General features: G+C 40.7%; 1 protein-coding gene across 1 annotated transcript in view; it reads right to left on the bottom strand.

The window, feature by feature from the left end:
• Positions 1-1039: 1039 nt before the first annotated feature.
• Positions 1040-15829, bottom strand: part of LOC136750051 (uncharacterized protein C16orf96) — a 50350-nt gene continuing 35560 nt past the window's right edge. Inside the window, exons 13-16 of the mRNA XM_066704800.1 lie at positions 10886-11048; positions 8608-8719; positions 5950-6060; positions 1040-5606 (exon numbers count right to left, since the gene is read on the bottom strand). Coding sequence (XP_066560897.1) covers positions 5425-5606; positions 5950-6060; positions 8608-8719; positions 10886-11048 — 568 coding nt within the window. The 3' untranslated portion in view covers positions 1040-5424. The remainder of the gene's footprint in view (positions 5607-5949; positions 6061-8607; positions 8720-10885; positions 11049-15829) is intronic.

The following is a 15829-nucleotide window of genomic DNA, read 5'->3' on the forward strand; positions in this document are numbered from 1 at the left end:
CATGAATACTGCTGTCTTGAAAAGGGTCACAGGGTGTGACCGCAGTTCTATATCTCGCCCCTCTGCGTCGTTGTTCCGGCAGCGCATTGTATGCACAAGTGCCTGTGGTTTCCCCCTTATCTTCACAAGAACATTGTGTACAATTACAACACAGCCCACAGCACCCTCCCTATTTTGTCGCACTTACTGGTAGCCGATGCTGAGTGATGCCATTCATCAACAAGGGCTGGTTATCTAATATTAGTTTATTTCTCCATTTCATTCTTTCTTTCTCTCTGACAACATTTTCAAAGCATTACAGAGTGCAGTAAAATGCAATCGGTACAAAATACAATAAACAATAAGCATGCATCCTGGTACAAATGAGCTAACAAGTGCAGACAAAATAGTTAAGTCCCAGGTATATACTAAAGTAGCATAGGAGAAGTGACAGTAAAATTATAGAACTGCTAACAATACATGAGTAATCAGGAGCATGGTTTACATAAACACATTATATAGGATTTCCCATTCAAAATAAATCAAGCAGGATCTTTACATAACCGTTATTGCGAAAGCTTCTCTGTAACCCATATCATATGACTTTCAGAAGGGATTTCGCATGTTATTCTTTCACATACGGAAAGTCATAACCATAAACAAATTAGGGACCCTGCGGTGACAGTTTTTATAAACGTTATATGTAAATCATGAGAACAGGTGAGCGATTACACAGGTCAGGCCTAGCGACTGACTGAAACCTGGAAACTTGAGAGCGTGGGTGAGTTTTGCATAAGTACTTTCCCCCTAGGTCTCTGTTGAAGAGCCACTGACCCTGGCAACTGGATACTGTTGAATGGCAGTACCACTGAAAAGATATTAGTGCATGTTTACCAACAAGGCAGCATTGGCTAAATGGAAGGATCTATCTTGAATTGTTTCGGGGAAGCAAACATAACATAAAAACTTTATTTTTTTGATTATTTTTTTTTCTCACACTGCTGACCTGCTGAATTTACCAACTGAGCCTTTATTAATACAATAAATACAAGTGGCAGGATATGGATCATATTTTATTTTGAAGACTTAGAATTCCAACAGAATGACAGAAACAATACCTTTAAAGGCTTTAAGTACTTTTATAACACCCATCATAACAATGGCAAGTGTCAACCCCCGAAAATACCATACTAATGATGCCTGAGCATTCGGTATTGCACCACAATTTCCCACAAATGATTTATAAACAAAAATCAAGAAGACAGAAGGTGTTACAAAATACAGTAGGCCCTGAGGAAAATAACAGTATTATTTTGTAATAATATTGTGAAATAGCACTTTCTTTTACTGACTCTCCATTCATGCTGAAATGAAAGTTAAAGTATATGTTAACCCTACATGATTTAGTATAATCACAATGTTTTTCAAGCTATAATGGATTGGATTTTGTTTTTTAAAAACCCATTTAAATACCTGCGATTTTTCTCCTGATTCAGACCGAGCCACCCACTCTTTCACTGACTGGGAATCCTCTGAAAGATGCACCCAGACAGAAACCAGTGAGTTTGGATTGTGTGTTGCAGTGGATTCTATCAGGAAGATAATTACATGTGGCATTTATGTGCTGAAAGCACAAAACAAAGATAAAATGTAGTAGGACTGTTTACACACTTGGCACATCTTGAAAATATGTATATCTTAATAAATGTGAAACCAAAAATGAATGTATTATATTAGGTAAATAGTGAATGGAAAAAAAAAAATTGGATTGTGAGGAAGTGGGATGGGTACCCCACCCACACACACAGCTGGGCAGCCTTCAGATATTAAAACACAACAAATTGAGTAACATGCTACAACACACTGAAATCACCCCATAACGAGACATATGAGGAGGGCCCTGCTATCATGAATACAGATTAGGATATTAGGATATTTTGAGGGGAATTCCTCCTCTTCCTCTAGACTGAACTAATTCTAAAAATGTCAGACAAGAAACACCAGATCAGCTTTGAAATGCACTGAAGATTTGAGTGGGCTGGAGAAAAGTGCGATCTGATCTTAATTAGTGGGTCATAGCTCTTTGTTCTGTGACTCACTGTGGTATGTTCCACCCTTGTGTAACCCCTTGTATGATCAGAAACTTCAAAGTAATTGCTGTACATTTTTCTATCAAGTCCTATATAGACCAGCAATACTAAGCCCAACCCATCCAACAATAAATAAATGCTTTATTTAATTATCTTTGTACTATCTGTAATAGTTTAGTGCATATCTTCTCCAGTCCACAATATTCAATAGTGTAAGAGTATTGATTAAAAACAATGTAAAAGAAACAATATTTTTAATAGGATATTTGTGTTTTTTAAAGGAATCATTTTTATTCTTACATTACATATATAAATACTAATACATTTGAGATACATAGATTATGAATTTGGAATAAGTCACTTCCAGCTGTAACCTCTTCAGACTTCACTGGCAAAATGTGAGCTTCAAATCATCCTACGTTTTCCCACGCCAAGCGCAATGATTTGATTCAAGTATTAGGATGAGGCTTTAAGGAGCGAGACTGAAACTTCTGTACACACACAGTTGTGAGTGTAGGGAGCAAAACTGCTGAACCATATTCTTGTCGCTGACTCCTTTGTGATCCATTACTCTTGCTAAAACTCCTGGTGCCAAAGGCAACGAGCAGCAAGTAAGACAGATGGGTGGAAAGACCTTTTCGCAGCCTTTCAACTGTGAAAATATCAGCTCTGAATTTATAGGAGGTTCAGTTTAGAACAATTGTCCTTAAACATGTAGAAAAATTAATTTAGAACTTCACATGGTAATAATCTTTACACCCCAATATGTGTTTTGATTCTGTTCAGTTTGTAGTGCAAAAAAAACAGTGCTGTTTAATCTGTCCACTATTTTATTTATAAACATACAGAAACAAACACAAAGCAAATACAGCTGTTGGGCTGGGCTTCCGCAAGCCAAAATTCAGTTGAGGTATGTGTGCCAAAGATATATGCGGGCATGCCCTTTGTCAGAGTGACTGGTCAAAGTATTTAAAAAAAATAAGGGTTTTGGACTCCTGCCACTTTAAAATGCTCAGCCTGAACACTGAGATCATATGTGTCCGTTATAATACCAAGCATAAAACGGAGCAGACACTAACAGCAGTATCCACTCGTTTTTCACAGAATTACATTCTATAGCATAGACTCGGGAATATTTGGGACAACTGAATGAATCTGCTATTTTGGGGGCTGAACATTTTAATCTGACCAAGCTCCCCATTTTGTGGAATTTGAGGTTATAACCTTTGTGTCTTTCAAAATTGATTACAATTAAAATATCAAAATGCCACATAGATACCACACCCTCACCGTATAATTTGGACCTATCCCAGATAAAGAAAAACAGTAAGGAATCAAATTAAATTAAATACAATCCACTTGACTCTGTGTGCTAAAAAGAGCGTTGCTGACGAGTCTTAAGATACAACAGAGATGCCTGGCTGGAATTAAAGTGCTGGTCGAGGAATTAAAGTGCATCTTGTGAAGAATACAATGGCAGAAACAGAGGTACAACAGCGCTTTCGAGCGTGTGGGGGAATCCATTCGACTGCTCTCCAGCAGTGTTGGGAAACATCGCCCTCTACAGTCTAGAATCTGCTACAGTCTCATCACAGGCGAGAAGAAAACAACAATCAAACATAATAGAAACATTCCAGTATTCCGAATCTGCTTTTGAAAAGTGCACGTATTAAAGACTTCGCAGATACTGTCTGCCAAGACTATTACTAATTGCAATGTGTGGGGCATACTGCTTTTTCTTCTGAGGCAGGTACCAATATCTGTCCTTGTAATAAAATGTGGCTTTCCAATCTACCCCCTTTCTGACACACTTCTTCCAGTGCTCTCCACTGCTCTGTGAAGAAGAAAGGGCTTTAAATGGGGACTTCCTGAGGCACGTTGACACCTAATCACATCACCAGAGCACAGCTAGGACTGGATAGAGAATGGCAACTAGAGAAATGACTCTCAAATCTCTGATAGTGACTGAGGCACCTGTGCAGCAGGTAGGCATTTCTCTATCAGTTGGAGGGGATTGTAAGACACACACCAGGAGAGCAGAACTGTGTGAAACTCAGTCACAGAGATGCTACGTTTCTCAGAACTCTGCTAGTATTTCTGAAGTGTGGTGAAATGAAGCATGGGCTTGTGTGGTTTCACAGTGCTGTGTGTGTCACAGGTCGCTGTTGTTGTGTTTGCTGTGGAGGTATCTGTCTTCAGCCCTGGATAGCTGGCATACCAATGCCTTTGCCACATTGAAATGGGTCAGGCTGAATTGCAACAGCGGTGTGACACAGACAAGTCCTTGGAGTTTTGTCCGGATGGGCTTGCCGTAGTGCTCTGGGTAAGGTTGAATAATGGGAAACTTACGTCTGACGTGCTTTGAACAGCTGGCACTTCCCTGATGACTGTATTCTGAAAACATGAACTAAAACATAATAAAAAACATGAACATGTGAACATGTTTAGTGCTGCTCTGTTGCACGTCGTTCATTAATGGCACCGCTTGCAGTGCATTCTAAGAGCAATCTGCATGGCAACCACACTGCATAGCAAACACAGTTCTTATACAATACAGCAAGCCCTTCAGGACAGAAATTATAAGTACTTGTCTATGGAGCACTGCTGTTGTAATTTTGCCTTACTCATTTCAATTTGACACTTTAAGCACAACATTTGGCATGACTGACACATGCATGAAAACACAGCCACTGTCCTCAAAACACTGATTACTAACTGCAAACCACCGACTGGATTACTACTGACTGGATACCCTCGGAATTTGAACCCTGACCCAGGTCCATTTGTCAATGGCATATTCTGCTGGTCAGGCCACCCCCACAGTAATTCACATTGCTAGTGTGATGGTTGTTATCTGCACAGCCAATACCCAATACCCAGCTAACAAACGTTGTCAAAACATATCATAATGTAGATCTAAGGTTAATTAATTATTATTATTTGCAACACATCTGTAATAAATACCCATTTGAAATAGTTGTAATCAATCAGTACTGTTTTCCACCTTGTTTAATCATATACTGTATACGATTTTACATTGTCCCAACTTCAGCTACACTGTCACAGCTTCACTGTAATGTCAATGAAACGTTGTAGTCATGTTGCAACAACGTTCTATTTTTTTGGGAACGTTGTGACAAATTAGACATAATGTTAAAGTGTTAGCTGGGTACCAATTTATAGCCGACAGTATTCTACCCACAAGAGACATGGAATCAAGCCCTGAAGAATGTAGACATATTGCCTGTTAAATGCCACTAGCCCACAAATTGAGCCCCCCCCTAGTGCCATGCCACTGGGTTTATTGAAGAGATACATAAAAAATTGTCTGTGTGACATCAAAGATTCTTGTCAATCACAGCGATGTCACTGGCTCCTCAAGCGTCGAGTGGCTGAGGTCCATGTGGATCTCTAGAGTGCCCTGTCTCCCCCTGGCGGTCTCCACTGGTGATGGGGGCCGGACAGTGGTGGTCTGGCACCGCCGGCTGAAAGAGGACGTGGGACGTTCCCCGAGAGAGCGCGCAGAAGCTGAATGGGCTGAGACACAGACAGAACGGACACAGATCACTCGCCAGGCCAGTACGGACACAGGCACACGGACAGCACAGAAACACATCCTGCAGCCCTTAGCTTTTCCAAATACCATTTCAGTCCAAAATTAGTTACTAATACAGCTGCAGGACAATGTTGTCATGTATGAGGCTATCCTACACAGAATACTTTATTTTCTCCTTAGTGCTTGCATATCATTTTCAGTCTTTCAAGTTGTCATGGTGGCTTTAGAAAAATATCTAATCCAAGGATGATCCTTACTATTTGACAGAAGGCTGCATATTTGAAAGGAGGACGGGAATACTTTGTTGTACTTTTCTTATGTTACCTGAGTGGCCGCGCTGAGTCCTGGCGCTCTGTTGCCGGGTGGGCAACTGCTCAACAGTGGTGGGTTTCTGGGATGATGAGAGGTCCACCTTGTCTTTGCTCCTGCGTGTGCCTGGCAAAAACAAACCGATGCAGTCACACCTTGGCCGCTTGGGTAGGCTGTATAACACGAGTGCCCGAGATCTTCGCCACAATGAGGAAATGTACACACGGGCACATTTAAGTACCAGCCAGCAGCGCCTGGGATCAGTCAGTTCACCAATTAAAACCGCAACCCTGACAATCAGTCCATTCATAAGAATCAGTTTCAATTCACCACTATCGTGAGTTCCTTTCATTAACATGAGAATCGTAAATTTGGTGGGAACTAGATTTTATTTGCGTGTGCTTCTCTTATAATCTTCTGCTCTGACAGTTGCCTCAGAGCTCAGCACAGGCGCATCAGGGCTGGAGTCACACCATTACTCTGCAAAGCCCCTGGTCCTGGAGCCCTTGGCGCCTTGTTGTTCCACTTTCTTGCTCAGCATCTGAAGAAGGACTTACTTGGACCAATTACATGTTATGTTCACTCGCTTGTCTCATTGAAATGATCCAGAAAACCTGCAGGGTTGTTTTATATACAAACTACCATCGAATTTTACAGAACTACAGAACTAAAATCTGAATGAATAGTTTATAGCATTATGTGTTACCCTCTCACAGTGAGCATCATACAAAAGCACCATCTGCAGTTTCCTTCCAGTAGAGCATGATACATATACCGAACAAGTAAACCAATATCAGATAAATAAGATTCAATGAAATACAAAATACATTATCAACAGGGGAGACCTAAATACTGTTTTGTACCTCAGTCTGTAACACTTCCTCTGACCCAGTTAAACTCCAGACAGCAATAGCATTTGATAACTTAAAACAGGTTCTTCATTTACATTTTTTACAGGGCTTTATAAAATAGAATTCTCTTTCATATATATTTTTAATACAAAACAACAAAATCAAAAGCTAATACATGAAAAAAGATACCGCTTTCCAGTATGTTCTCCCTTGATCTGTTTCCCCTGCCTTTCCCTGCTTTCCTCGGTTTAAGTTCAGAGTCAATTAAAATAACAACAGGCCCTTTAAAAGGCTTACATAAGGAGGGTGTAGCACTCACACTGTGTCCCAGAGGGTGTTAACCGCCCCCTAATCCTCGCTGTTCAGTATGGCGCCCATCCAGAAAAGCCTCACAGAAAATAGACAGGGCCAAGGACACAGTTGCACAACGCAAACAGCATCGTCTCAATAAGGCTGCATCCCAACTAACCAAATAACACTGCAGCACCATTGCAGAGTGGACACAGAACAATAGGACTTTGTTGCCATGCAAATTTGCTGTTGAAACTTTATAAGATGGCACTGCATTCCAGAGAAGAAACAATATTCACAATGAACAAAATACAGAGAACAAACTAAATCTGACCATTTGGGGCTACTCTCTATTCAGCTAATGAAGAAAATTAATTGTAGTTAAAACGAAAGGGCAAAATCTGTCAAGATACACTGAATAGATGCAGGTAAAATAATACAATTGCACTTGATATGTGCTGACTGCAGAAACGTGCGAAGGGGGAAAAGGTTGTTACTGTGCGACATTAAACATTAAACGACGTTGTGGTCAACATAACAAGTTGCTACAACATATTTGTTACGTCACATTTATCAGAATACAACAACTGTTAAGCCTTACACAACATTGCCAGACATTGCCAGAATGAAATGTGTTTAACGGGGATACCAAGGGGAGAGGGAGAATAAGAGCAACTAAAGAGGAGGCCAAACCGCTTCATACCCTGGTCACACCAGGCCCGTACGTGTATGTTGTGTTGGACTTGCACAGCTTCCAGGTCTGTAGAAATGGTTTTAATACACACAGGAGAGGTTGGACTGCATTTGTAACAAAACACGGATTACAGGATCAGAACTGCGTTGTCATAACAACTGCCTATGTTCCAGGAACAAGGAGAGAAACAAAAGCCTTTGTGTGGGTTCGTTCTGTCCGCTCGACCCTTGCACAGAATCACATTGACACACTCTGTTAAGCTGTCTAATGTGCTGTGAAGACCGCATCATACCGAGAATGGAGCAATTTCAAAAGGATTGTTATCAACCTGAAATGTTTATTATTATTGTTATTTCTGTCACTCGGAATGCACAGTTTTTTTTTGTATTTACAAGAACAAATACATATTATAAATACATCAGTGCTTCTAAACATATTTGAACATCAGGTGGAATGGCAGTATTTTTTTGTTGATCACAATTCATTATTCATACAGCAAAGCTTGTTGTTGCTTCATAATCTCTTGCTGGTGTCAAACAGACTTTTAATCTTGCAACAACTCCCCAGCAGTGACTGAAGTAACAATTGTGGTACAGAGCCTTGTCTTACTAACACAAGACCTCACATAGGGAAAATACAACTGTGACACAACACCAAGCACAAAACAGAGGAGATACAAACCCCTCAGGAGATGAAAGCTGGGGCTTGAGCGTCATGCTTGGGCCTAATGTGGAAAGGCTGATATGTATACCACAAGTACAGATGTACTTTGTCTGAGGGGGATGTTAATATTGTACGGTTCTGTGTAGCTGTGCATGCTGGGATTAAGCTACTCACTGTCTTTGGGACAGATAGTAGGGAGCTTGGAGTCCATCCGGGAGCACGCACGGGGGTCCATGCGGCCTCTGTAGATGCGTCCATCCAGACCCAGGATATCAATCTCCTCGAACTGAGGGAAAGAGAGAGGAACTAGTTAGAGATATGGGCGTATGTTTCTCATTTGCTTTCAATTCGATCATTTTGTGTTTTCTTGACTAGACATGGGCAGACTTTTGCTCATGATCAACAAAAGCTAGATCACTTCATCTCCACCCACTTAAAGGAGAATGCTGGGGGGGAAGGCTAGGGTGACCATAAATATGGTATTTGTTAAAAAACAAAAGTGTACGTTTCCAGATATCGGTTGTCATTTAATCTAGTTTCCTTTATTTTTTTAGCAGCGCGTTTTTAAAACTAACATGTGTGTGACTTCTCCCAGTATCATGATCCCGATTAACATTGACAAGTTAAGAATTCTACATATTTTCCATTATTATTTCTCTGTGGGAGAATTAAACTGCGTTCCAGCATTAAAAGTGCATGTTTTTGTGGCTCAAATCTGTCCTGTGTATATAGCCATGTGTGTTTGCGTAGCAGTATGAAATATACAGTCGCAGGCTATATGTAGCTTTAACTGATTGTAACTAACTTGGCAGAACTGATTCTTAAGAATAACTAATACATTTATATAGTATTATGAATATGGCAAAAACACTCTGGGATCCATAACTTACTCAAAATCTTTCACAAATTCAGTGTCATTTTTTCCTGGATAACATCCACATAAGCTTGATCAATTACAATAAGTGTCTGTTAATGAAATCAAACATCTATAACATTGTGTGTAGCATCAACTTGTATTTTGTATGGGAAAGCTTTAAAAAATATACCTTGTCCTGAAACGGTTGTCAATGGTCATTGATTGTATTCTGCTGTCGTAAATTTAAGAATCATCTGCCTATCATTTGTCAAAATGGCATTGGTTTCACATGCAGCTGGACGTCTCTGTGGGCACACAACTTTAAGCTTTGTTTATGTTGTCATCCAGAAAACTGTGCTAGCATTACTGTATTATATGTAGTTACCAGTAATGTGGGTTTACCAATACAATTAAAATGTTCACTTCTTCCTGCATTTTAATATTTAATTTAGACAAAGGTTTTTCATTTATAAAATACACATACATTTTTTCTTTCATTCTCAGAAGTATTTGAACTAATGTTCTTACTAACTAATTACTAATGTCCCTTTGAATATTCAAATATTCAAATACTCGTGCTCATCCCTACTGTACATACCCCAAGGAGAGCTCTCCTGTGTTTCAGGATGTGATGTTTTAAGACTTTCCAGATAACAGAAATAACTATAGCTACAAGAGGGGATTGGTCTACCCTGCGGCAGCTCAGGTTATAATGACGTTGTACTGCACTTTCTCCTTTGGGGTATTTACAGCAGCACTGATTGTGATGAAGGTTACACTTTAAAGCATTAAAATTAGCTAAAATGATGGAATTGAACATATAAATCTCAGAAACTATTCTTATACACTCCTACTTACACATTATAACATATAAATCAATAATTTAATGGACTGTGTTAAGTCCCCTTTAATGTCATTTCAGGATCAGGAAAAAAAATGGATTAATTAATCTAGATGTGGTCATTCTGTCACCAGGCTGTTAGCACAAAGACCACTAATGTCTATAAAATGCATAGGGATTGATTGATTTTAATTATAAATGTATAAAACGGTCTGTTTTTGTTGAACACAAAACTGATGTCCGGTGACTGTTCCATCTGAACTAAAATAGAGAATACACGCAACACGGGTCGTTGACAGGAGCACAAGACCCAGGTGCGGACAGAGACAGAATGGTCGATCAAGCGGAAGGTCAAAGAAATAGGTACAATGGAGGTAAGGCCAGAGTCCTAGTCAAAGGCAAGCAGAAGGTCAGGCGATCGGGGAAACAAACTAGAACATGTAAGCCAGGAACCAAAGGTCGGAGGAACAGGCACTGGTGAGAATACAAAGGGCAGAACAAGTAGATAAGGCTCTGAATTGACACAAATGAGTACAAGACAAGGAATGGTATATATAGTGACGGGAAGAGCAGGTGTAACTGTAAACAGGTGTGTAGAGAGATGGGAAAATTATGCTAAATTGGGATGATTAAGATGAAGGTGAACAGCAATCCAGGGGGAACTAGTAACCTCTGGTGGTGATCCAAGGATGTTCATGGTGAAGACATCACACCTGCCCTTAGCTCAGACATAGAGCTGCTGTATTGTGGACTACCTGTGAGCTCAGTGGTGGCTGGGCCTCTTCTTCAGCCTGTATGGTTTGTGCGACCTGCTGCAGGCGGGTACCGCGGCGGTGGGGGTAGGTGAGCGTGTGGCTGCCCCCACAGCTCCGGGACACTGCCAGGTAGTCGCAGTCTGACACCTCTGAGATCTGCTCGCTGTGGGATGAAAATTGAAATTATAATTGAATATATAATGGAAATTATAACATTTGGTGCATTGTTTTTTGGCCTTATCCCAGAGTACAGCTGAGACGCACACGCATTTCCACACACAGGTCATAAGGTGCATATCTGCCTCACTGAGGGCCTGATTTTCCAAAGGAATTTACTAATGTATTAAGGCATACGATTATAGTCACTGTATTAAACCTCTTTTACCAACTTTGGAATAACCGGCCTTCACTATGAGCAGTGCCTGCTGGGATTCCCGATTCCTGTGGGGTCTTCACAAGGGTCAGTATGTGTTTCTTCTTTTCAGGACTAAAGCAGGGTGTACAGTTCAATGTGAAAAGTCTTATGGATATGCCCCCGGAAGTGTTGTATATATTAAGAGGTTTCGAATGACCAAGAAGGGCTCAATGCTACCATCCTGTTCTCCTTCAAATGGACAGCACTGCGATGACACGGCACCATTGTGTTCATAGTGTGTCCAAATGTAGACTTTTCTCTTTTAAGTTGTTAAACTGACAATTGTTTTAATTATATCACTTTCTAACACAACTAACAATGTTTACCGCATTGTTCTGGTGTTTGTATCTTGAGGCTGCACATAGATTTATTCCAGTTAGCGGCAGATGACAGAGCGGATTGCAATCAGCTCTGGTTACATATACCGATCAGCCATAACATTATGACCAGTGACAGGTGAAGTGAATAACATCTCATTATCATGGCACCTGTCAGTGGGTGGGATATATTAGGCAGCAAGTGAACATTTTGTCCTCAAAGTTGATGTGTTAGAAGCAGGAAAAATGGGCAAGCGTAAGGATCTGAGCGACTTTGACAAGGGCCAGATTGTGATGGCTAGACGACTGGGTCAGAGCACCTCCAAAACTGCAGCTCTTGTGGGGTGTTCCCGGTCTGCAGTGGTCAGTACCTATCAAAAGTGCTCCAAGGAAGGAAAAGCGGTGAACCGGCGACAGGGTCATGAGCGGCCAAGGCTCATTGATGCACGTGGGGAGCGAAGGCTGGCCCGTGTGGTCTGATCCAACAGACGAACTGTTGTAGCTCAAATTGCTGAAAAAGTGAATGCTGGTTCTGATAGAAAGGTGTCAGAACACACAGTGCATCGCAGTTTGTTGCGTATGGGGCTGCATAGCTGCAGACCAGTCAGGGTGCCCATGCTGACCCCTGTCCACTGCCGAAAGCACCTACAATGGGCACGTGAGCATCAGAACTGGACCACGGAGCAATGGAAGAAGGTGGCCTGGTCTGAAGAATCACGAGTTCAAGGTGTTGAATTCCCCAGATCTCAATCCAATCGAGCATCTGTGGGATGTGCTGGACAAACAAGTCTGATCCATGGAGGCCCCACCTCGCAATTTACAGGACTTAAAGGATCTGCTGCTAACGTCTTGGTGCCAGACACCACAGCACACCTTCAGAGGTCTAGTGGAGTCCATGCCTCGACAGGTCAGGGCTGTTTTAGCGGCAAAAGGGGGACCTACACAATATTAGGCAGGTGGTCATGATGTTATGGCTGATCGGTGTATTAGTGTGGGCTATAATGTAAGTACCTGCTGACAGCCTGTGTTTTTACAGAGACTGATAAAAATATTGAAAATAGCAGCTCTCAAAATGTACGGAGTAAAATAAATGTGAAGCAAAAAGGTTAATCCTATATAACAGGTGCGTGAAGGAAGAAAATTTTATGAGGAAAGTGTAACACCAAAAATGTTTCATGAGAGCCTTCATGTACACTTGGCATTGTGTTGTTACCTGGCTTAAATCAGGTTGATATTAAATCTGTATAAATCAATCTTGCAATCAGTCAAAATTAGTGAACACCAGTACACAGTAACTTCAGTTTGAATTAAAGCATTAGTGACAACTGTTTTAAACATGCAAACATAAAAAACTACATCAATACTTTTCTTTATTAAACTTCCATGTACATTCAACATGCAAATGTAAAATAGAGCACAACGTTTTAAGTTCTACGAGTCAATCCATGTATAGTCAATATGCTCACTTACTGTCAAAACATCATCATGTTTATTCTCTTCAAAACAACCAAGTATAAGTTCCTACATCCTTAACCTAGTAAATGGTGACGGTCTTTATGTTATGGAATCTCCATCAGCTATAAATACTTTGCATTAGTATCTGCTGGTCTCTGCTATTTTGTTTTTTTAATGGAATTACATTATCATAATTGAATACGAATACTAAACCATCAACATGTCCACATACCGCCAAAAAATATATATATTTTGCAAATACTTTGTACTGGACAAATTATTTAGTTTTTGCTAGGGTTAAGCGATTACCTAATTTTAGAAACTTTTTAGTTTGTTTTTGCCAGTGCCAGTGCTGAATGACACTCCTCCCCTGCGAAGGTATCATTGTCTTTTTCTCATTGTGTTGCGGTTGTTCTACCAGTATGCTTATTGTCTGAAAAAGCATATTCTATTGATCTATCTTTCTAGTAATTTAATTCTAATTAAATCAATGTTTATTGACTGTATTTCATGTACAATGATCAATTGAATACACATATGCAACAGTTATTATTATTATTCTGTCTATTGGTTGCGGTTGTGCTTATTGCTGTTAATGTCTGAAAATAAAGGCTTATTCTGTCGTATTCTAGTACTTTTATTGTAATCAGTATGTTCAGTACCTCTCTTTCAAAAGGCAGCATTCCGGCATATTTGAAACAATGGGCACTGATGCCGCGCTGTCTCAGCGGCTCCCACTCGCAGCCCGTCAAAACACACTGACAGATCAAACAGGAGTCAAACAGGGCCGTGGCACAAAGCAATCAACTGGCTCTCTCCAACCACTGTAGTTATATCCCAAAGATAATTAATTTAATCAGATTGCTGATTTATTATGACAGTAATTAGCAAACTTAGATAAATTACATTAACAAAATTCAAGCATTTTCAAGGATTTCAAGCACCTGTACGAACCCTGTATTTAAGAAGAAACAAAGTCAACAAAAATGCATTATCATAGACACCACATTCTATTTCTTAGTGTAATCTGGTCTTAAAGTGCTCAAAAGTGTTCTAGTGAAGACATTTTTGTTGACTATGTTTCTTCTTAAATACAATGTGCGGACAGGATGTGGACAGTATTAAGTATTGGTTTTATATGCATGTTGAAGCGATACACCTGTTTAGTGTGTGTCCCACCTTGCATGGATTCTACCACCTAATTTTAATTTTCTTTTTTTTATGTACTGACACAATATCAATATTACTCCATGAACTGTGACAGCAGTTGCAGCAGCAAATGCATTTTCATTTGAAGTTGTCATTATGTTTTCATGATCCACATGAAAACCTGTTCTATAAAAAATAAAACAATGAAGAGCTAACCATTGGAAGGACAATGGAAGCCAGCACCACACTCTGCTAATTAAACAGACAGACTGCACAGATGAACACGACACGAGTGAAAATCAATTCAGCCAAACAACACTTGCATCCAATGAATCTCAAACAGATACGCTAACAGCATCTCAGTGTGTGTGTCAGCTCCGCTGCTCTCCTCTCCGTAACTTAGAATATACTTTGTGTTGCAGTGCGCCCTGTAGGCAAGGGTTGTCAATACATATTATGTAATAAAAATACAGACGTGCTCAAATCTGTTGGTACCCTTACAGTTCATTGAAATAATGCTTCATTCCTCCTGAAAATTAATGAAATTAAAAGCTATTGCATCATGTATACTTGCATGCCTTTAGTGCGAATTGTGCGAATGGCAGAAAAAGAACCAAGGATAACTGCCCAAGAGATACAAGTTGAAATCCAAGGTGAAGGTACGTCAGTTTCTGATCGCACCATCCGTCGCTTTTTGAGCGAAAGTGGCCTCCATGGAAGAAGACCCAGGAGGACTCCACTTTTATTATTATTATTTTTATTTCTTGGCAGACACCCTTATCCAGGGCGACTTACAACATAAGTTTGAAAGAAAAACATAAAAAAGCCAGACTGGAATATACATATTGACAAGCCACAATCCTTCTGGGAGAATGTCCTTCTGACAGGCCGCTGTCTGTCACGGCACGACCGTAGCTGTGTTGTCCGCTCCCTCGTAAACAGGCTGCGGACTCATGGCTGCGGGCAATGAGCACCGAGGCGACTGTGACGTCAGCGGCAGCTGTGCCTTGTCTATTTAATCCCTCTCCTTCCCTGACGGAGGCAGCTAACCGATGAGAGCGAGGACTGAGTCTGCAACCCCCTTACTGCCCGGAGCACCCTGTTTGTGTGGATGTTTGTTTGGATGTTTATTTTCTTGTTTTGCTTTTGTCTTCCCCCTGATTGTCTGTGTTTCCCCCTTAAGGAGCCTGTGAAGCTCAATAAAGTCGGACACCGCCAAACCCGAAACTCTCTCTCCCTGTGTATTGTGTCCGGCTGCCACAGTCCTTTGGACAGATGAGTCAAAACTGGAGCTTTTTGACATCAGCTCTGTTCACAGACAAAAAATTAAGCTTTCAAAGAAAAGAACACCATACCTACAGTGAAACAGGTAGGAGGCTCGGTTATGTTTTGGGGCTGCTTTGCTGCGCCTGACACAGGGTGCCCTGAATCTGTGCAGGGCACAATGAAATCTCAAGACTATCAAGGCATTCTGAAGTGAAACGTACTGCCCAGTGTGAGAAAGCTCGGTCTCTATCGCAAGTTATGGGTCCTCCAACAGGATAATGACCCAAAACACACAGCTAAAAGCACCCAAGAATGGATAAGAACAAAACATTGGACTCTACT

The sequence above is a fragment of the Amia ocellicauda genome, chromosome 5 (genome assembly GCF_036373705.1).
Source record: "Amia ocellicauda isolate fAmiCal2 chromosome 5, fAmiCal2.hap1, whole genome shotgun sequence".
NCBI lineage: Eukaryota > Metazoa > Chordata > Actinopteri > Amiiformes > Amiidae > Amia > Amia ocellicauda.